At 44.6% G+C, this 21,515-nt stretch overlaps 1 protein-coding gene across 2 annotated transcripts in view; it reads right to left on the bottom strand.

Moving 5' to 3' along the window:
- The window catches only part of MFN2 (mitofusin 2), a 383,353-nt gene that overhangs the window by 186,211 nt on the left and 175,627 nt on the right, over window positions 1–21,515 (bottom strand). For both annotated transcript variants that reach the window (XM_069609906.1, XM_069609907.1), the window contains exons 3-7: window positions 16,390–16,525; window positions 7,909–8,071; window positions 7,289–7,413; window positions 6,667–6,775; window positions 6,477–6,584 (exon numbers count right to left, since the gene is read on the bottom strand). In XM_069609906.1, coding sequence (XP_069466007.1) covers window positions 6,477–6,584; window positions 6,667–6,775; window positions 7,289–7,413; window positions 7,909–8,071; window positions 16,390–16,525 — 641 coding nt within the window. The remainder of the gene's footprint in view (window positions 1–6,476; window positions 6,585–6,666; window positions 6,776–7,288; window positions 7,414–7,908; window positions 8,072–16,389; window positions 16,526–21,515) is intronic.

Below are 21,515 nucleotides of genomic sequence, written 5' to 3' on the forward strand. Positions count from 1 at the left end.
ACTTTGAATCTGAATGGACATTTTCAACTGCCTCTCATTGTCCTTCCTCAAGCAGGATGGTCCTGTATTAGGAAGCTCGGAACTTTGAAGCCTACTTGGGAGCTTAGTCAGGTTTTGGGAATATCTACAGGAAGAACAGCGTGGGTCAAGACAAGCAGAGTTCTTGGTGGGTGCACTGTGGTCTAGTTTTATTTAAAAGACATTTTCCAGAAGAAAAAAAACTGAAGCTTGTAAATTTGTTCCTTTATTGATAAAACTTAGTTTAGGTATTTAGTTAGATAACTGGAGTGTTAATGACTTGTGAACTCAAAATAAATGAACTCAGGCACACTTCGGATTACACTGATCAATTGGTTTGAGTAACGAAGTGAGCTCCCACAAACGTTAGGACTAGAACTGTTGGTCTTACTCGTTGTGCGTTTGCTCTGTGAAGCGAATCTTCCACAATCCCTTTGTTTAACGTTATAGAGTCAGGCGGCGGTCAGACCACCTTTGCTGTGCATTTTGTAATCCTTTTCCAGGAGATTTCAAAGCAGCAAACATTTCTGAATGAGGGACATGCAGCGCTCATACGTTAGAGACTAGCCTCTCCAGGTCTGACTATTGCGCAGGAAAGCGAAGCCTGGAAGGGAGAAGCATTTCTCTTGTGACAACATTCTATTGAGTCTGCGCACGCAAGGGGCACTCTTGGTTAGGATCTCCGCTAACGTTTTTGGTTTTGAAAAGCAGAGCATTAAATGACTGAAAATGTTATTTAAGCACCCTGAACTCGTTTGAGACATTGATCCCTTTAAATTGAGTTTTGGATTCTGGATACGAGCCACGAGAACTCCCTTAGAAACTGAGAATAAATAAAGGAATTTTTTTGGAACATTTTAGTCCAAAGAAAAAGAACATTACTCTGAAAGTTTATCGAAAATAATAATCCAAGAAGTTATTTCTTCAGTTAAAAGTTAATAAGAAGTTAAGAGTTCTCTCAGGGGTGTTGGGACTTCTGCTGTTTTTGTGATCAGTATTCGACTGAACACCTTGGAGGGTTTGTGGTGTTCAGCAGCTCCAGCGGATGAGGTAATCAGGAAAGACTGGGAACTACCGCTTAGCCAGTTTTTTTGCCTGCTGGAGAGGAGATAATCCTGCACAATCCAATTGTAAATACTGTGAAATATGGGATGAAAATATATGCCATTTTTTATTTGTATGCCATCTATATGAAAAATGGTGCTATTTGAAATCCACACTAAATTAAAACAGAATTAGGAAAGTAGAAGATGTTTATTTATGCATTTAAAGGATGTAACAACACAATATGCCCTGGCAAATTTTATTGATAGAGCCTGGCAGGTATTTATTTTTTGAAGAAAAATAAAAAGGATTAATGATGAAATAACTCAAAATCTGAATTTACAACTTGCAGATTATGAATTGTCAACATATATATTATAATGAGTTTACCAAAGACAAGCTTTGTAACGGCCAATACATCTGCATGCAAGTTCAGCGAGTTGAAGGCTTTGTCGTGCAAACCGCCGTTCACACCATTTTATAAGGAAAAAAATAATTCTGAGAGTCTGTCCCCACCTTTCTGCCGAAGGTGGTTTCAGAATTCCACCTATCCCAGAAAATATTGTATTGCTGACCTTTTACCTTCCACCTCATCCTGTAAGGGAGAGGCTTTATAGATTTGACTGCAAAAGGGCTTTAAGCTTTTATGTTTCTCGTGTCACAAAGGTTAGGCAAGATGACCAGTCAACTACCCTCAACCACACCCTTGCTAACCTTTCCTCTGTGCTTTCTCCTCTCTCCCTCTGTTTTGAATATTTTGTCATTGCATCAAAATGTTTGTGCCAATTTACCTTGCATTACGTGCCTAAACACTCCACCTCAACAAACACCACTCACTGCACACTAATGTTATATATGTCACAACTATGTCACAAACTGCACACTTCACATGATTTTGAATCGTCATCAGCCTTGATAAAGACCCACGGGTCGAAACACGTGTCGGCTGACAAACAAGGGACAAACAAGGGACACAATTGCCCCTAAATGTATTAATGCATACCAACTGAATGTTAAAAGCAACTCAGCACCAGCAAGAGTAAAAGCGAAAACTGTATCGCAATAAACACTGTGTTAGAACTATTCTTTGAACTACTGAAGCAAGAAAACCAGGAGAAAACTCTCTTTTTTTTCGACTTATATATTAGGCTTCAATAAATAAATACATAGCCTGGCTCCATACATAATTGAATAGGTGGCATAGATGTCCTAGACATCAATTAATACAAGATATATTAAACGTAGACATTTGGTAGCAATTTTATATCGCAGCCATGAATTAATACATAAAATCAATAAGTAGCATACAATGCCGTTAACATACTATGTAAACAGAGCACATACCCATCCCTATGCACCGGCTTTATCAATGCACTATGACTTGCTCAGGTCATAAACGTAATTTAGGTCAATAGTTGATATGCCTGAAACTACCATGCCTAAATAGGCCTAATTACATACACAGGAAGGCCCTGTTAACAGATGCTGTAGGAGGAAAGACCTTATGGATTAGTGAGATTACACCTAAGATTCGCGTTAACAGTCTGCGTGGACCAGTGATGAGTAAATTAGAAACACCCACTTTTGTTACATTTCATTATTTTCACCATTTAGATGCATGGTACCATAACAGCACCTCAGTGGTAGGCACCAGCCTCATCACTCACAACCCATTCGAGAGAGTTTGGAAAAGGGGTGCCCCTAGGTCTTAGCGCATGCCTAGAGTCAGCTGCAGCCCGCCACACAATCAACAATACACACACACGGACAGTGCATCAGACCCCAACAGGCCAAGAACAGAAAACTGGCTGGCCTCCACTAATCTAGGGCCGCCTGAGCGAGAAAACCAAAAATGCTCCCCACAGGCAGAATAACTAATATCTGACCCACAGCTTAATCTATGAAGCAAAACAATACTGTGAGGACAGCGGAGGCCTACGAAAATGAGCACCTTACTAGATTTGTCTAGCACATATATATATAAGGCTCCCTCTGTGCCCAATCAATCCTGCTCAAGCTGTAAACCTGCTACCCTGGTTCCCTTTGCGCTTGGTTATTTTTTCTTTTACGGACTAGGGGTGCCTCAGAATAGAAGCAAACACTGCACAGGCTGCATACCAGCCATGCGGCCGGTCCAGTCTCATGCTACAAGACTTCCATGACCACCAAGAGCAGGTACGGTGGGTGAAAGGGCAGTCGGTATGTCCTCTGGGTACCCGTTACAGGGAGTGTAACACACGGCACGAAACTTCAGAAAACGTCCTCTGAGAAAGCGCGTCACAAAATGCTTCTCTCACCCTCCTTTCACAAGGTTCTTTCTCCCCCTTCCTACCTTAGTGGTACCAGACAAATACCAGAGTGGAACACGGTCCGGGACAGTGGAAACACACAAGAGAGCATGCTACTCATACTCGTCGGCCCTGGAATGTCGAACAACTGTGCACCTTACTGGAGCGCCCGACCCCAGAGGGACTGCTTCACCGAACCGCTGCGTAAGCGCTCTGATTTCATTCCTCACACAAACGAGTAATGCATGGGGCCCGCAACACTGGCTGGCATAGGAAGAAGACTATCTCCCTGAGCGGGAAAGGACCTGAAACAGGCTGGGCTGGCCTGAAAGAACCAGACAGGCCCTCAGGAGCTCATAAATTCCCCTCTTTCCTACACCGAAGCAATCCCCACTGCTCTCTCTCCTCTCCCGCCTAATGGATCGCCTAACCCTCTTGCGGAATCTTCCACCCCCCTTCCCCTGACAAGGGTGCTCACTGACCAACTGAGGCAAAATCACCTCACCAACACACCTGTTTCCCCCTCACCCCGCCCCCCCACCGTCCCTGGGTCAACCCATTCCCCACCATGCGGAGGCCACAGCACCCCAGAGGGTGGCATAGCAGAAAGTCATGCGAGACATAGAAAGGAGAGAGATTTCTCTGAAGGTGTTCGACATAGAACAGAATACATAACAAACAACCCATTCTTTTTTTCTTGTAACTGTTAGTAAATACCTATACATGAATACACCTTATAACTACTCTCTACCAACCATCTCGGACATGCCCGTACAAAAGGAGGGCACGTTATTAACCCCCAGCAGGTTGTAATTACTGTGACAAGTGAGATATCGGACGAAGCAGATTACTAACGAGACATTCTTCACTCTTGGTATCATTCTTGCAATTACTGTGATGAGGGAGATTACTCCTGAAGCAGTCTTTACTCTTGCCCAAACCCCCTACTAGATCTCCTGTTACTTCCTTCTGATGGGGGCAAGTCAATGGTTCTTCCCAGGGTGTTGGTCTGTCTGTCTGTCTGTGTCTGTCTGTCTGTCTGTCTGTGTCTCTGTCTCTGTGTCTGTGTCTCCCTCTCTCCCTCTCTCCCTCCCTCCCTCCCTCCCACTGCACTGGCTCTGCGGGCTTCTTGGCCTTTCGTGTCAGCGTAGTTGAAGGACTGCACGGTCCACCTCCTTGAGGTTACGCCGTCTGCCTCTCTCCAGCTTCTGCATAGGTCGGTTCTGCGTACTACAGCAGACTATTAAAGGGTGCCCTCACGACCGAGGACCAGCTTCTCCTGCTCACTTCCTCGTTCCCAGGTTTGAATCTCCCGGGGCCGACAGGCTTCACGCTAGGTTCTTTCTTCATGGAGTGCCTTCTTGGTTTTTATATCCTGTAGCTGGGTTCTCCCCAGCGGAGTTCCATAGTCCTTTGTTTGTCTCAATGGATTTTTCTACATGCCTTCTTGGGGCCACCTCTTCTCAGTACTGTATAGACTTGGAAAAGGTAATTTGCATCGCTCCTTCAATCTTCCTATTCCCAGTACTTTTGGGAGATGACTACGTTCAGGTTGGTTCTTGAAGGACCTCAAGGATTTCATGGCCTCAAAGCCAAGGGGGTTAGGGAGTTCCAATACAGAACAGGAGTCCCCATGAGGGGAGTCTCTCACTGTTATGTCCCGCTTTCCACCACCGCTAGGGGCATTGTTGCATAGCAGGCTCACCTCTGTAGCCTCATAGGGAAGGTCTTCCCTCTGGGGAGCAGGGACAAGATCCTGTGAATTGTCACAATATGTATTTTTTAATATTTATGTCAACATGGACAGTGTACATGGCCGAAGGCCATGGTAGTGGGCCAATGGAAAATGCCGAAAGGCAGTGGACCCTGATGCAGCTGACCACTGACTTAGGCTAGGAGTAGGGGGGGATCTGGTTAAGTACGAGGGAGGTGGTTTTGGCCTTGGCCGGTAGGCCGGGGCTACTGGCCGTGGCTCAAGGCCTTCCCTCTAAACAAGTAGTGCAACATGGCTAGTGGACCAAGATGAAACAGTAGTGTAGTATAGTATAACAAAAGCCTTGAAATTTAGTGAAAAAATTAGTTAATAGAGTTACGATTATCTGATTTATTTCACAAAACCATTGAAATTCAGCAGACGTGGGAAGAGCTGAACATAAAACTGCATCCCCCTTTGTAAAGCCCATGAGCACATACAACATACACCAGAAGGGATTCAAAATGAGATACAAAATAGCATCATAGGTGACATTGTCCGGAGTGGGAGGGATGCCGAGTTAGGATGCTCCCAACTTCTCACGCTGAAGGGTTTTGTTGCGATAAATTTAGATCACCTTAACCTACTCTTAACTTAAGTTTGGTAACATAATATGTAGTGGAATAGGCCATTTGAGCCAAGTCACAGTGTCACTCAGTAGCCATCGCTGAAAGTTTTCCAGTTCAGAGCCACATGAGGAAAGCATTGCAGGTATGCAAATTAACTGAAATGCAAGCATTTAGATAAAAAAAATACACACATTGTCCTAGTATAACTGAAAGTTCTCAGCCAAACATTGTATTTATAATAAGTAATCCTATTATAAAGAGCATATATTTGTCAGTACATCTGTTTAATGTATTCTCTTGTAGTGTCTATTTGGGACTAACTGTACCTATACACCACCCTTTCTGCCTCCCGCTAGTGAAGCGTTACTGCTCGACCATAGCTACCAATAGAGTTTTGTCTATTTGGTTGGAACCCTGTGTATCATTAGAATAGATATTTTCACATGCCTCACCAGAGGGTTGTGGACGCATTTCCCCAACACCTGCTATTCCGTTAGAAGAAAACAAAGGAAACTATCAGTGTGGAGTTATAAAAAGGGCAGGCTTCTCCACAAAAGGCATGGTGTAGTATACTGCACAAGGGTTCATGGCAGACCACTGGGGAAATAGGATACACCTAGCCAAGGGGAAATTAAGAAAGTAAATGCACAAGTCAAGAGTAGGGCATTGAAATCCTTATCCGATATGGACTTTTGAGTAAGCACTTTTATTTTACAAACACTATGTCTTGGTGGAAAATCTGTAAATGCGTGCCTCTCATTAAAGGCCTGTAAAGTCAAAGATAATTAAATCAGTGCCACAAACCTCTTCCATATATTCTGGCTCTGAGGCAGAGGCATCCCAGCGGTTGTTCAGAATGAAGATGTTTGGGCGGGAGAGGCGTTCATTCACCTTATGGAAGAATTGTTTCTCCTACAGTAAAAAAGCACAAGACAGTTCACAGTGGTTCAAATTGCAGCAGTACAGAGGTGGGATTGTCACTTGGAAAACGTACCGTCTGCATCAATGTGGACTCAGAGTTTGCAACTAATACAAACACATCTGCATCCAGACAAAACTTGTCAATCCAGCTGTCCAGCTCTGTGGTGACATCAATGCCTGGACTGAGAGAGAAAAAGGTACAGAGTATGTTTGAATGTGCAGCACATTTAAACTAGTTTTGCAGTCTTATGGTGGTGGGCTGGTAGAGATGATGGTGTAAATAAGTTAGGGGCAAGAACTGACATTAAAACAAAGTCCCATACTAGGCAGACATTTTGTCATAGTTGCATGAACATGGTTGAGTGGGGAAAAACACTGCATGCATGAATCCCAGCTATGTGGTCCCATCAAGGCGGACATTGAAGAGACCCAGGGCAGGAATATATAAAAAGCTGTACAGTCTCAGGACATGAAAGGCAGTGGAAGGGAAAGGTGCAAATATGAATCACAAGAGCAGTATTTGTCCGTTCCAAAGCACTTGCAATCTGTTGCTTGATCCTGCATAGGACGTAGGTCTGATTATCCTGACACTAAGAGTACAAAGGCAGGCAAACATTACTGACATGTATTGTGCTCAGTCTTCCACAAACAGAGTGTGCTATAGTTTGATAAGTATACTGTTTTGGGTGCCTCACCTATCCATCAGCACAAGGTCGTCCTTAAGCAAAGGACACTTGGAGTTTGGCCACATTACACTGACAAGACAGCCAGAGTCGAGAAGGTCATCCTGATGGAGAGCATGAGCCAGCTGGTTTACAGTCTGAGAATAAACAAGAATAAAGTGTCAGAGACCAAGTGAAATGAAAACAAAGACCTTGATAGAGACTGTGAAAGGGATTTTAAAAAAAGAGCCAGAACGAGTGACAAAAAGCATGACAGAAAATGAGAAATAGCAAGAAAAAAATAAAAACAGAAAAGGGAAGAGAAAGGGGTGAATAGCGATAGGGAAAGGAAGCCATGGAGTGAGCCGATCCAAGATGAAGTCCAAGTAATATGAAAAGCAAAAGAGACACAAAATGAAAATGCAACAGACTAAGTGGAGGAAGTCAGAAGACATATCTGATCAGAGGGGAAATGAGAAAGACTATGTGCTCAGCTACTGAAAGTCAGAAGAGACTAATGGGAGTCTTTCACCAAAGAACAAGTGTCATCAAGATCACCACCGCCCTTATCCCAATACAAGCAATGATAGCATATTCAAGTGCTCCTTTTAACAACTCTAAGGAGATATCTCTTTCCCACAAATCCAACTCACCTTCACACTCCTCCGCTCTTCTGAGCCCTCAGTCGTCAAGTAGGCCTCATTTACTTCTGTTCCTTCTACACGCAGGAAGCAGTTGGTTGTGTGTCCAATGCCAGAGGGAAGGACTTTGTCCCAAAGCATAGCATTGATCACTGTGCTCTTCCCATTGCTCGTCCTAGAACACAAGATATAACCAAAACAGGACTACAGCCTTTTGCACGAGTACTGTCCACTCCTCTTGCCTCAAACCTAACATTTGACAAGAGTAAAGTACCACTGTGACAAAAAAATACTTACTGCCCCATTCTAAGAAGCAATCTTCCAGGTCAGCTAGCTACGCTCAAGGACCACCCCCCACCCCCTCCAGATGTCTGCAGGATTATGCTCACTTTCGGTTCTAGACATCATGAGCATTAAAAGTGGGATAAGAAGGTCAAAACTATGATCGAACCTGTCCATAGGGCACAGACGGGCAGAGGATTATAGGCAAAAAGCCAGAACGCAATTAGGGGGTGAGGGGAAGGGGGGGGGAGAGGAGGAGAGAGGGAGAGTTACACCTGCTGCCATCACTTTTGTACATGCATCGTACAGTAAGCCTTACAAAGGTTTTAAAGCTTTCACAGTTCCTTCGCATTTACATTAGGCCCTTGTAGAGCTTCTTTATTTTTAAAATCCAGGCATGCCACTCTCGTACCATCCTCCCTTTTCCGTTTTGCTATACCATTTAGCATATTTTTTAACATTTGTTTTGCTTCTTCCCACAAAAATGAGGAAAATCAATTTACGTGCACAGTATGATGAATCCCCAGATGTCGTCCCTTCTCCCCTAAGGGTGCCCCTTCCCATGAGGCCAGGTGAGTGGGGGGGTGAGGGTGGTACTGAGCGGGTGGATTTCATGGGAAACCCCCTATGGGACAAGTGACAATCCAGGGAGAACATGGTGTCCCCCATAGCCCACCTAAGCCTAATCAGTCTTCCTTCCTGCAACACCATCCCTAGTGTTCCCATTTGTTTCCTCAAGACCAGTACTGAGACAAGGACAATTGACTCACTAGGAGTCCTTGAGATCAGTGATGAGACGGGGAGGAGGTGCAGAAGCATAGAGAGCACCTCTGTGAACCAGGCTCAGCAGTCTAGTCTTCATAGAAATTCTATTGGCCGAGGCCCTGCTGAAATAGAACAAGTCACTTACCCATGGTAACGTTCTTTCGAATGGATGTTCCTCCCACGTATCCCTCATCTTATGTTATTTCCATATCCAGCTTCAGCTGCTTCAGAATATTTTCCAGCAGAGGGCGCTGCGCTTCCATGTCTATCAACTCGATGTCCCTCGGAGGGCTCCATCTCAATGTCATCAATGGTATAAAGCATGCGCAGCGACCGTTGGCTTCAGTTCCGTTTATAAAGCATGTATAGGATATCCTACACCAGACAGTTACTGCTCCTTAAAGAGCGAAGACTGCAATCACATGAAAATTCTACTGCGGGGCAGGTTGGAAGGGGCGATGAGGAATATGTGGGAGGAACATCCAGTTGAAAGAACGTTAACATGGGTAAGTAACTTGTTCTTTGAATGGATTGTGTCCTCCCACGTATTCCTCATCTTATGATGAACTCCCAAAGCAGTGTATGTATTCCTGGAGGAGGGAGTCAGAATTTTTAGACTCAAAAATGTAGAGTTCCTTTATAGGTCTGTGTGCACAGAATGTAGCATAGCCTTTCCAAATAAACCTTCCCAGCTTGAGGAAGAGTCCAGATTGTAGTGTTTGGTAGATGTGTGTACGGACAACCATGTGGCTGCCGCACAAATATCTTTAATTGGGACACCCCTCTGTAATGCAGAGGAGGTAGCCATGCCCCTGGTCGATTGAGCTCCAAGACCCTTTGGGGGATCCTTTCCAGCTAATCTGTAGCATTCAGATATTCCTAAAACGATCCATCGTGACAAAGTTGGTTTCGAAATTGCCATACCCAACTTGCGGCCCGTGTAACCTACAGAAAGTTGGTCATTGTGTCTTATTTTAGAAACCTGGAGATGTAAAATGTCAGTGCATGCCTTAGATCAAGCCTGTGTAACCTCTCCTCTTCCTTTCCAGGATGCGGAGGAGGATAAAATGAAGGTAACATTATTTTCTGAGTTAAATGTAACTCAGACACAATATTAGGTAAGAAGGTCGGCTTCACCTTAAAGACCACCTTGTCCTTATAGATGATTGTATAAGGAGGCTTGCAGGAGAAGGCCTGAAGTTCACTCACTCTTTGGGCTGATTTCTTTACAATTAATAACCTTAAAGGTCAGGTATGGATAGGCTCAAAAGGAGCACACATTAGACACCTCAACACCAAGTTGAGGTCACAAAATGGGACTTGAAATGGGACTGGGGGAAATCCATGTGTCAGTCCTTTTAAGAATTGTATCACAAGGGGGATCTTGAAGAAAGATACCTCTTCAGAAGAGCGCTTAAAAATAGAGCGGTGCAAGATGCCCCTTGATTGTACCAACCTGGAGCCCCAAGTTAGCTAAGTGTAATAAAAATGATATCGCCATAGGTGTATTGCATTTAAATTGATCCTCATTATTATCCCTGCAGCAGCTGGGGGAGGGAAAGAGAGAGAGAGAGAGAGAGAGAGAGAGAGAAAGAGAGAGGGAGGGGGGAGAGAAAGAGAGAGAGAGAAAGAGAGAGAGAGGGGGAGAGAGAGAAAGAGAGAGAGAGGGGGAGAGAGAGAGAGAGAGAGAGAGAGAGAGAGAGAGAGAGAGAGAGAGAGAGAGAGAACGTATTGGAGGGCAGATGAACATGTCCAGAAGGTCTAGGTACCGCGTCCTCCAGTCCCAATCTGGAGCAATTAGGATCATGGATTTCCTTAACCTCCTGATGACTTGAGGAATGAAGGGGATGGAGGAAACGGGTACAGGAGTGGAACCTCCCAGTCCGCTAGGAATGCGTCTCGTAGAGCTCCTCTTAGGGGAGATTCCCTTGAGCAGTACTGCTCGCACTTTCGGTTGACACCGGTCGCGAACAGATCCACTCGGGGGGTTCTCCAAAGGGTGAAAATCTCTTGAAGGACTTCCTGAGGTAGTTCCCACTTGTGGGAGACTGTGCTCTGCCTGCTCAAAGCGTCCGCCGCCGTATTCTCCACTCCGGCTAGGTGAACTGCCGATAGGGAGATACCTTCTTGAATTGCCCAGTACCAGCGCTGCATTGCTTCTCTGCACAGTGGTAGTGACCCTAGACGACCTCTCTTGTTGAGGTAGTACATGGCCACTATGGGCCTCATTCCGAGTACGGCGCTAACCAATGGCGCTATTAACGCCTTGGTTGACGCCGTACCCGGACCGGCAGCGCCTTGGTGGATGGCGGAATTACCGCCCCATTCCAAGGTTGGCGGGGCGGTAATTCCCCATTCACCAAGGCTCTTCCCCATTCCCAAATGAGCCCCCATAGGGCTCAATGGGAATGGGGAAGATGCAAATAACGGTGACCGTTCATTACGGTCACCGTTATTGGCTTGGAGGCCCCTTTGCGCCCTCGACTTTAACACCTGCTCAAAGCAGGCGTTAAGGGCGAGGGCGCAAAGGGAACTCGGAGTATGGCGGTAAGGGATCACCGCCACCGGTCTCGTTACCGGTGGCCGCTATCCCTTACCGCCATACTCGGAATGAGGCCCTATGTTGTCTGTCATTATCAGGACATTCTTTCTCCGTACAGAGGGCAGAAAGGCCTTCAGCGCTAGTCTGATTGCCCTCATTTCTAAAAGGTTGATATGTAGTTTGGACTCCGATGGAGACCAACGACCGCCGATTGTCAGGTCGTTGGTATGTGCTCTCCACCCTGTGAGTGAGGCGTCCGTTACTACCTTTATCTCCGGCCATGGTTGCCAAAAAGGTTCTCCCTTGAAAATGTTGTCCTCGCAGGCCCATCTCAGGAGATCCTGAGCGACTCTGTTTGAACCTGAAGGAGACCCGACACCCTGCCTGAGAATTGAGATCATTGAGTCCTGAGAGCCCACTGGAGAGATATTCTCAGGCACACCTGTGGCAACAGAAAAATGCAGGATCCCATGAGGACGAGCAACCTCAGAAAAATCGAAGGCCGGGAGACGCTGGGGACTCTGGAATTTGGTGACCATCTGCAGAAGGTCTTGAGCCATCACCTCGGGTGGCGAGGCCTTTCCCAGAGATGTATCCAGGACTGCTCCAATGAATTGGAACTTTTGAGATGGTATCATGTGAGACTTCTTGAAATCGACGGAGAAGCCCAGTCTGTGAAGGGAGTGAAAGGTGGAGCGGTATGTTCCAGGCCCTGTTAAGGGTAACTAGCCCTGATCAGCCAATCGTTCAGGTAGCGGTAGACGTGAATCCCCCTCTCCTGAGACTCGATGCCACCACCGCCATCAACTTGGTGAAAACCCTTGGGGTGGAGGTCAGCCCAAATGGCAGAACTGGGGAATTGATAATGAGACCCACCAACGGCGAACCTTAGGTACTGTCTGTGCTTGTGATGGGTAAGCACATGAAAGTAAGCATTCTGAAGGCCCAATGATAACATCCAGTCCTGAAGCTGGAGGGCCTGAAGGATCTGAGAAAGGGTAACCATTTTGAACTTGTCCTTCCTGAGGAATATGTTTAAGTGTCTTAAGTCCAAAATGGGTCTCAATCCTCTGTCCTTTATTGGATTTAGGAAGTGGCGGAGGAGGAGTACCAACCCTTGTTCCTCTCCGCTACAGGTACTAGTTCTATAACAACTTTCTATAGCAGGGTCAGGATTTCCTGCATAAGGAGCAGATCTGGGACTTTGAAAGCGTTGTTCCCCGGTGGATGACTGAGGTTTTTTTAGAAAGGGAAGGCAGTAACCTTGGGCAACTGTTTCCAATGTCCATGCATCTGGAGTAATGCCTCGCCATGCTTTCAGATGCAGTGAGAGTCTGCCTCCCACTGAGGTCTTGTGAACTAAGACCTCAGTGAGGTTTTGAGGTGGCTGGAGCAGTGGCTGATGTTAAACCAGCCGCAGCCTGGGCAGTTCTAGTACCTCTTACCCATCCACCACAGGGAAATCTTTTCTGACATCTTTGATTGGAAAGTCCTCTCCCCGTCCAACTGAGGAGTAAAAGTGAAAGGACCTACCCCTCCAAGGTGTACCGGTGTGGTGGTTTTGTATCTGTCTAATTGCAGCACCTAGGGATTTTGCTGCTGCTTTGGAGGTCTGCAGTTTCTCCAGGCTCTCGTCAACCTTGCGAGCAAATAAATGTGTGCCGTCAAAGGGCATGTTAAGCAGTCTGGATTTCACATCTGGAGCAAAACCGGGCAAATCTGCGCATTACTTTACTAACCGCCATGGACCTGCTGATACTGTCAGCAGTGTTGAGACGTGTCTGGAGGGATTTGCACTATGAGTCCTTCCCATCCTGGACTAGATTTTCAAATCTGTCTCTTTCGGGGATATGATCAGCCGCCATTGCTACACATTCCCAAATAGTATGAGTGAATCTGACCAACGTAAAAGTAGAATTTGCTGATATTAGGGCCATACATCCCGCAGAGAAAACTTTCTTAGCCCAAGCTTCGTAACGCTTGTCAACTCTGTCTAGGGGAAAAGTCTGGTATGTGTTTTGTTTCGAGGTTGATGTGGCAGCTTGTACCACCAAACTTTCAGGAGTGGGATGCTTTGTCAGGTAACTGGGGTTACTACTGCACACCCTGCATTTGGATGTTAATTTCTTATTCAGTGCCGGAATTAATTGTGGCATTTTCCAATTTGTACTCACTCTCCTTTGCAATGCCACATGAAAAGGAAGAATAGGATCCTCCTGGGGTCCTTTATCTAGGATGTCAGTCAGATCATCCTGTTCATATATTGGTGTGGGTCTTTTCAAGCCGATATATTCCACCACCCTGGACATTTTCTGCAAGACCCTTCAGCATGGTCAGTAGGTCTCCCAATCTCTAATTTTGGGGACGTATCTAGTACGCTTGCATTTTGCAGGGACTCCTGTACATCTTGTATCCTTGATTCCTCTGAGATCAAGGGTTCAGGGACCCCAGGTGTTCCATACTGAAGATCAAAAGGTTGTGAATCATCAAAAGAATGTTCCGTTTCCTCATAAATCGAAGAAAGTGACTCAAAGAAATCCTTTCTTCGTAATGGTGTATACACCTTTTCTGCGATCCTTGATGGCGTTGCCGAAATCTTTGACACCGTCGACGTCTAGGGTTTCTGCGCTTTTAGCGTTGAGGACCTGTCACGGTCCGATGAGGAGTCTTTCGACGTCGATGACTTCTTCCTCGAGCAAGATTTGTCTCGACTCCAGGGATCCTTCGACCGCTCTCAAGGACATATTTCCGAGCCTGAAAGGGGCGCACAGGTTTTGCCCTTATCTTTTTTCTTGTGAAGTTTTTTGACCTGGGCATGGCTTTCATAAGTCTTTGAGGGGATCAAAGCCGCATTCTCGATTACTTGCATCATTTTGACTCTGAACTTCTCCCAGTCAGCTGGAGAGGCTGATTTTGTTGGGCATTATACCCGTTCTGGGGAGGAACTCGACAAAGACAACAGCCTATGGTGTCTTTTCTTCGAACGTCGTGAAGATGACAAGTGGTGAGAACCAGTGTGTGATATCAAACTTTGTCTTTTTATGACAAGGAGGAATATATCTCGACAAGTCTGAAGACTGTCTTTTCAACAGGGTCGTTGAAGGGGATTTTGACCTACCTGCTGCTAGTTTTCCTCTTCGCTCTTTCAGGGCTTTCGCAGTCATCGATAGGCAGGCCTTACAGTCGAAGGTAGCGTGAGAGGAACCGAGGCACCACAGACACGCCCAATGAGGGTCCGCAAGGGACATCTTCGCCCAACAATCCTGGCACTTCTTAAACCACCGATCTCGGAGTCGAAGAGGCCAACAATGATGCCATTTTTCAGACTTTACTCTAAGATTCTCGATAGGAAGCGAAGCGCACCGTATCCAAAGCGATAGCTTTCGGGAAAAACGGAACTGAAGTCAACGCTCGCTTATACCATTGATGACCTTGACATCGAGACAAGGCCTCCGAGGGACATCGAGTCGACAGACATCGACACGCAGCGCCCTCTGTTGTAAAACATTTCCGAACAGGAAATTTCAAACAGAGAGAGATCCTCCCTGGAGGAATTGGAAGCTGCAGAGCCTGCGGTCAGAACCCGAACGAAGAAGGCAGGAACAGGAAGCTTACCCGTCAGCAGAGACATCCAGGAGAGTTCCACCGTGGTTCAGCCGAGACAGGAAGCTGGCAAAGGTGGTCCGCCTGGAACATGATGCCCGAGTGTAAAAATCCGTTGCAGAGCCACCACAGAACTCAGACTTAGGAGGAAGTCTCTGAACAGGGGCAAGAGACCCAGAAGGAGCCAACAGGGACTGGCGAGTAACCCTCAGGTGGGGAAACTGGGAGGCTTGCTGGGAACCCCGAGAGACTATATCACAGTGGGACACAGGTTTGGCACCTGCATCCAATAATGAGTTACCTCCAGAGTTATCTTCTTCGTCGCAGTCCCAGGCAGGATGGGAGAGCAGGGCTGCCCACACCACGAGAGAAAGAAACTAAAGGGGTCTGGGACCCAAGAGAAAGATGACCAAAGGGGTCGGGGGTCCTAGAGAAAGAAGCCTACACCACAGGGGCCTGGGGCCCGACAAAGGAATAACTGGCAGGATAGTGAACCAGGTACACTTGTTGAGAATCAAAAAGGGACTGGGATCCACACCCAACAATGAACTGTCTTCACAACCTCTGTCACAATCACAGTGCTTGGCAGGATAGTGAACCAGATAGGCTGTGAACACAGTGAACATTGGAGAAAGTCCAGGGGAAGAGAGACATACCCTGTGGTGCTTATGAACACTCTGGAAAAGGGTCATGGGAAGAAGATCATTCTTTTGGCATTGTAAAAGCTGGAGAAAGGTCAGGGGGAGAGAGTCCTCCCCCTAACACTCTTAAGATGAGACTTTGTGTTCTTTGATTTGCACCCCTTTAGAGGAACATTTCATTTGAATCAGCCAGAAGAACAAATTACTTTCCCCTGGTAATGTCCTTTCGACTGGCTGTTCCTCCCACATATTCCTCATCATTGAACATCTCCTTGAAGCTGATGCTGGAAGGAGATAATCAAAGATGAGAATACATGGGAGGACACAATCCATTCTAAGTGAGCTTTTGGCTGACATCCAGGAGATAGAAACCATTCTTCTGGATCAATAAGGCTACCCCCTTTTCCTACGTTGAATATAGAGAGTGAGGGTTGGAAATTAATTATTTTTTGGACAGAGGACTTTTTGCTTTAGACTGACATCCCGACAAATTCCTTCTAGCCATGCATTGTTTAACATAATGTTTACCCTACCCTACTTCCACAGCTGTACTAATCAACTTGGAAACAGTCTGACATGATGCTTAGATCCATCTTTCACACACACATGACAGAATATATGTCCTACACACATTTTCTGGGAAAAAGAAAAACTCATCACCTGCCAAAAAATGCCACTTTCATGTGACGGCGAGCCAACACTTCAGCAATACCACGTACTTTGGCCAGATAACCCTTCACCTCACACACCTGTTCTTCAGTGGTGACTGGGTCAAGTTCTGCATTTCTGTGGGTTTCTGAAATAGAAATTGTGCAAAATAATCTGAACATATTATACAGTATGCCAGGGACAGATCACTAGAAACAGTTGTTTTAATGTTGCAATAGGTGTATGCTAGACAAAACCAAAATGCTGATTTTGGAATAACGCAGCTCTGCCAAAGTTTAGTGAAAACAAATACTGAAAAAACAAAAACTGTTATTTTAGGAAGATTGCTCTGGGCCACCGAGTTTGTGGTATGGGAGGAATCGGCACAGTACTAGGTAACAGGGTTTCTATTATATCCACCTTATTCTCCTAGTTGTAAACGTGGCGGAGTGGCCAAGGCTGCACTCCCAGAGGAAAGCAAAGTGGTTAAAATGTACAGTAATTTAACCACTTCTGAATATGCAACAAGGGAAGGTCCAGACAATATATTTATCAAATGAATGTTCTAGTCTCAAAATGTGCACTTGCCCTTGCTCACTGGCTAGTAACAAAGGTTGTGTGTGTCCATGTGTACAATTGTGGGGTCGAGTGACTTTCATGGCAAGCTAGTTTCTTGGAACTTGAACATTTTTACCCCAGATACATTCATCGTTTACACCATGCATATTAGGGCCAATCTCAATGTTTTAAACTAATTGATATTGATATTTTATTTGCATCGCACTCATACACATGTGTTTAACTAAGCTTGTTTACGCTGGTAAAGAGTGAAAAGCTTATTATGAATTAACTTTTTTATTCAAATTAGGAGACATACAAAAAGTAAGATACAATTTATTTCATTATGACATGTTTTACATTTCTTATTTTAACCAGTGTGCTGTGCTGCCCCCAGGTTTACGTAGATTCTCGACATTATTGCAAATTTGTTAGAAAGAACATTTTTTTGCAAGCAACCGTGTTCCATAAAGAAAGGTTGGGTATAGGTGCCACCACTACATGGGGTATAGCCTTAAAAAGCTGCACACTGGCACAAAACATGCACAGCATCAAAAGGGTTACAATAATAACAAGAAATGTTATGTGTGACGGAAATGTAGCTTTGTCTTTGTACATGTCAAAATTCAAACTGCAGCCTGTTTTTGCCTAATATGTACATCTTTGCTGTGAAGGGAAAAAATGGTAATGCAGAATTACAGATTGGTATTGTTGTCAAATGAATAGTTCAACTGTTTATATTGGGACTTGTGAGCCTTCCACCTCAGGGTCCCCTCCAGGAGAATTTGTAGTAAACCAGAGCCCCCTGCAACAAAGGTTGGCATAGTTACACTAAGGATAGTGCCAAAGCCAGGTTTGCTGTAAAGGGAATAAACTTCTTCCGTGGAGTTCAATGCAATGGTGTAAAAACAGTAGGAAAGCACCCATGAGCTGTCCAAGTTAGTAAATGTTATTCACCATAGTAATTTAGGTACCCTTAGTCCTCCTTCCTCCATATACACTTCGATTCCACTTGTGGTGGCTGGAACAGAACCATTTTTTGCTAGCAACAAAAATAATCCCTCAATTTGATTAGAATAGGTGCAAGAGCATCCAGGCTTGCCCCACCAGTCCTAGACTGTACCTGACCAAGGACTAGTTTTAGCATGGGAACTTATAGACGGTGGGGTGAATATGGACACTTACTTGTTGGTACAGTTCTCCAGCATTGCCTATAAACATCGGAATACTTGGGGCATCTGTATGTTCAGAATATGGAGGGAAATTGGCAGACTGAATGGGGCTGGTGGCAATATCTGAAGGCACAATCTGGTTCTATTGTTTTGAACCATTTCCTTTAGTGCTAACATTTCTTGGATCATGAACCCCACAAATATGGATGCACGCTGGGAATCAGTTTTAAAAATAGAAATTAGAAAAATATATAAAATGAAGAAAACAATGTATGCATTAAACATTTTTACAAATGTAAAGAAAATATATGGCTTTCTTGCGGAGAGAATCAACACACCCGATATCTTTTGTTCAACATGGACGTTGTCAAAAGGTGATTAAATTGTCTGTCATATCAATATTTAAAAGTCAGAAAGAAGTTCATTTATCATGAGTCTGGTTACATTCTGGTAATAGGGGAGGTCATCTTAAAAGGAGGACCCAATATGGCAATATGTACATTGCTTTCCTCAATACATAGATATAACACTTAATCCTTGTATTTTCAGCAGGAGATTATTGCACATTTCTGATTTAAACGTCGAAACATCTCACCCCTGTATATACACAAGTGCTATTCACATAGGGATACATCCCTCGCCCCTTGTGTTTTCACTAAATTGTTGTCATGTGCTACACATACACCACAATCAAAACTAAAAAAACACATGTAGGCCCTAAATGATAGAACGTACCTCAAGATAAAAAGTCCTAAAACAAAGTAAAATGTTTGCCTCTTCTGTGCTAATATTTGCTCCATGGTTCATCACTACTTTTTGGGCCGCAAATAATTTTATAGAGTTCGAATCACATGATGTCATTCTATATAGCCAAAGCCAATGGGTATTTGCTATTTTTTTCGTAACTGTATGTATGTGTTCTTGTATTTGTAATTTTAAACGATTGGTACTTCACAAATATTTTAGATATGGACAAATGCACATTTACACCACAAATGCCATAGTACAATTAATGAATTGTTAAATATACCATTTCACACATGTGTTTTCATCTAAAGAATAGCCTCACCCAGAACATATCTGCCAACCCCATAATGACTTATTTGGAACCACATCAGTTTATCTGTTAACCATGCTCTCTCCTCAAAGTAAATTAAATAATTGTGAACTAGTTAGACAATGTCGGTAGCTTAATAAATCCAACAGGGAGGCTTATCCCCTACACCCAACTACCTTATTTTGCTGTACAATCTACCAGCTTTTCCTAATTATACCACATTATTCTGCTGCACCTTGAACTTCACCTGTAGGGGCACTTTTATACATACTCTAAGTAATCTGTTTCTGTCAATGGTTTTAACCTTATCCATCACTCTCTTTATGCATCACCCAAGAGAATTACACTCTATGAATCGCAGAAGCCTGAATCCTGCCTGGAAGCCTTCTGGAGCACTGTGATGGGCTCCCAGAGGGTCATGTGAATGGATGTTAGTTTTAGTCTTTTTTGTCCGCTTTCCCAGAGGATCCTGCCCCCATATGAGGGTCCTGCCTGCAAAACTAAGCTCTGTTGGCCTACAACAGCCAGGAACCTGCAGTCAACTGGCAGGAGACCTGGAAGCCACCTGATGGACTCCCAATGGCTCTCAGGGTGTCATGTGACACACTGCTTCCCTTATTATCAGGTTTCACCTGGGCGTCTGCAGCAAAGGGCCAAAAGCACAAAGGGTAAATGCCCTGTTTGGGCCTGTGATAGGTGGAAAGGGCCTAGGGCCAGAACCCCTGTTCAAGCCTGGCCCTTGCCGAACATCCCCCCCTTAGCAGACCACTGCTTCCACACATGGGGAACCTTCCACCCATTGACCATTTATTCACCACAGAACTTGTGTTACCTCACAGGATGAAAGAAAATAACTGTTTTGGGCCTGTTAACAGTTTTTGGTTACCTGAAGTCTTATTCTAAACCAACTCAAAACGTACTCATGCTGCTTCTCAGTCAACCTTTACTTTCCGCTCGCTCACCGGTCTACTGTCTCTCTCTAGGGCTGTACCCTTTCTTCACTGGCCTATTTTTCTACCCTCCATCATGCACCTTGACTTTGCCCGATTCTTTCTTGTACTCACTCTTTGACTTTCCTTGTTCTCATAGCCTTCAGCCTCAACTCTGCATAACTTCCGCCGCACTTCCCAACGTCCCCATCTCACTCCTGCATTCATACCCCTCAAACCAAACACTGCTTCTCCCAGAATCTCCAAACGCATCTATCCCCTCATCTACAGCACAACACCTGCTCCTCTTCCCCACCTCCCATCACTATTTCTATTGGCCTCTGCAAAAAGTCTTCCTAAATCGCTGACCAAGGTCCTTGGATTGGTTTTTACGCACCTACTCTGACCATAAACTGGTCACTCTTGCATCTAGAACAATTCCTTTGAACTGACCAAGAGCCAACAATGTAATTCATAACAGTCAGAAATATACATCCTCTTTATCTGACCACATTTGGCTCTAGTTGTGTGGGTTGCTGATTTTATTAGAAGTTCATGTAAGATATTGGTTTTGCATTCTTCTCTTTACCATATATATGCAAAACAGCAATTGCTCTGTATTAGATGTATACGTATTTGTGTGTTAAGCGTCTGAGAGTGCACTCAACAACGCAATTTGTGTATTCCTCTGTGAATATGCTTTATCAATGACTGTTAAAGATTTTGTTTGTCAGAAGTGTTATATAAATAAATAGCAGCTACTAAGTCAATCACCTTTCTGTCTCAACACATTTGAAACGATCCTTATATGTGTCCTTGGTGTGTGCTATTCATTTAATATGGCACTACCCTGTCAATCGATTTGAACACTCGGGGCCGAGACAATGTTCTCTTTCTCTATTCTTCTTGAGGCTAATTTGGTTACAGCCTCCCCTCCTTTGAAAAATTCACACTGAAATCACAAATGTTCTAACAATGTACATGGGAAGACCAGACCCCTTCTGTTCTTAAGTCTTAGATGCCCTTTGGGTCTTCCCAGATCATAGGGCCACCCCCTTGTGTTTACCTGATCCAAATGTCCCAGCGAGCTATCGGCCAGGTTCCCTGCTTCCCAATTATTCAAAGTCCCTTGAGGTGGTGATCTTAAACCAGATCACCAATCTTGGCAGTGCACATCTTGCGATGGATTTTTTCATCTAATCGCATGCAATAGCCGGACTTCCATTGACTTTGAAGTCTATACCTCTTACTTTGTGTGTTTTCAATTTTTACATCTTGGCGCTTGTTATTTCACTTTCTGGCTACTTAATTACTCTCTCTTTACTTACACTTTTTCTGTTTTCTATGGCATTTCCTATATCTCTTCATTATTCGACTTATCCTCATTCTGTGCATCTAGTCCTCTCTGAACTTTTCTAATCT

The sequence above is a fragment of the Ambystoma mexicanum genome, chromosome 8, assembly GCF_040938575.1.
Source record: "Ambystoma mexicanum isolate Mex_15411 chromosome 8, UKY_AmexF1_1, whole genome shotgun sequence".
Classification (NCBI taxonomy): Eukaryota; Metazoa; Chordata; class Amphibia; order Caudata; family Ambystomatidae; genus Ambystoma; species Ambystoma mexicanum.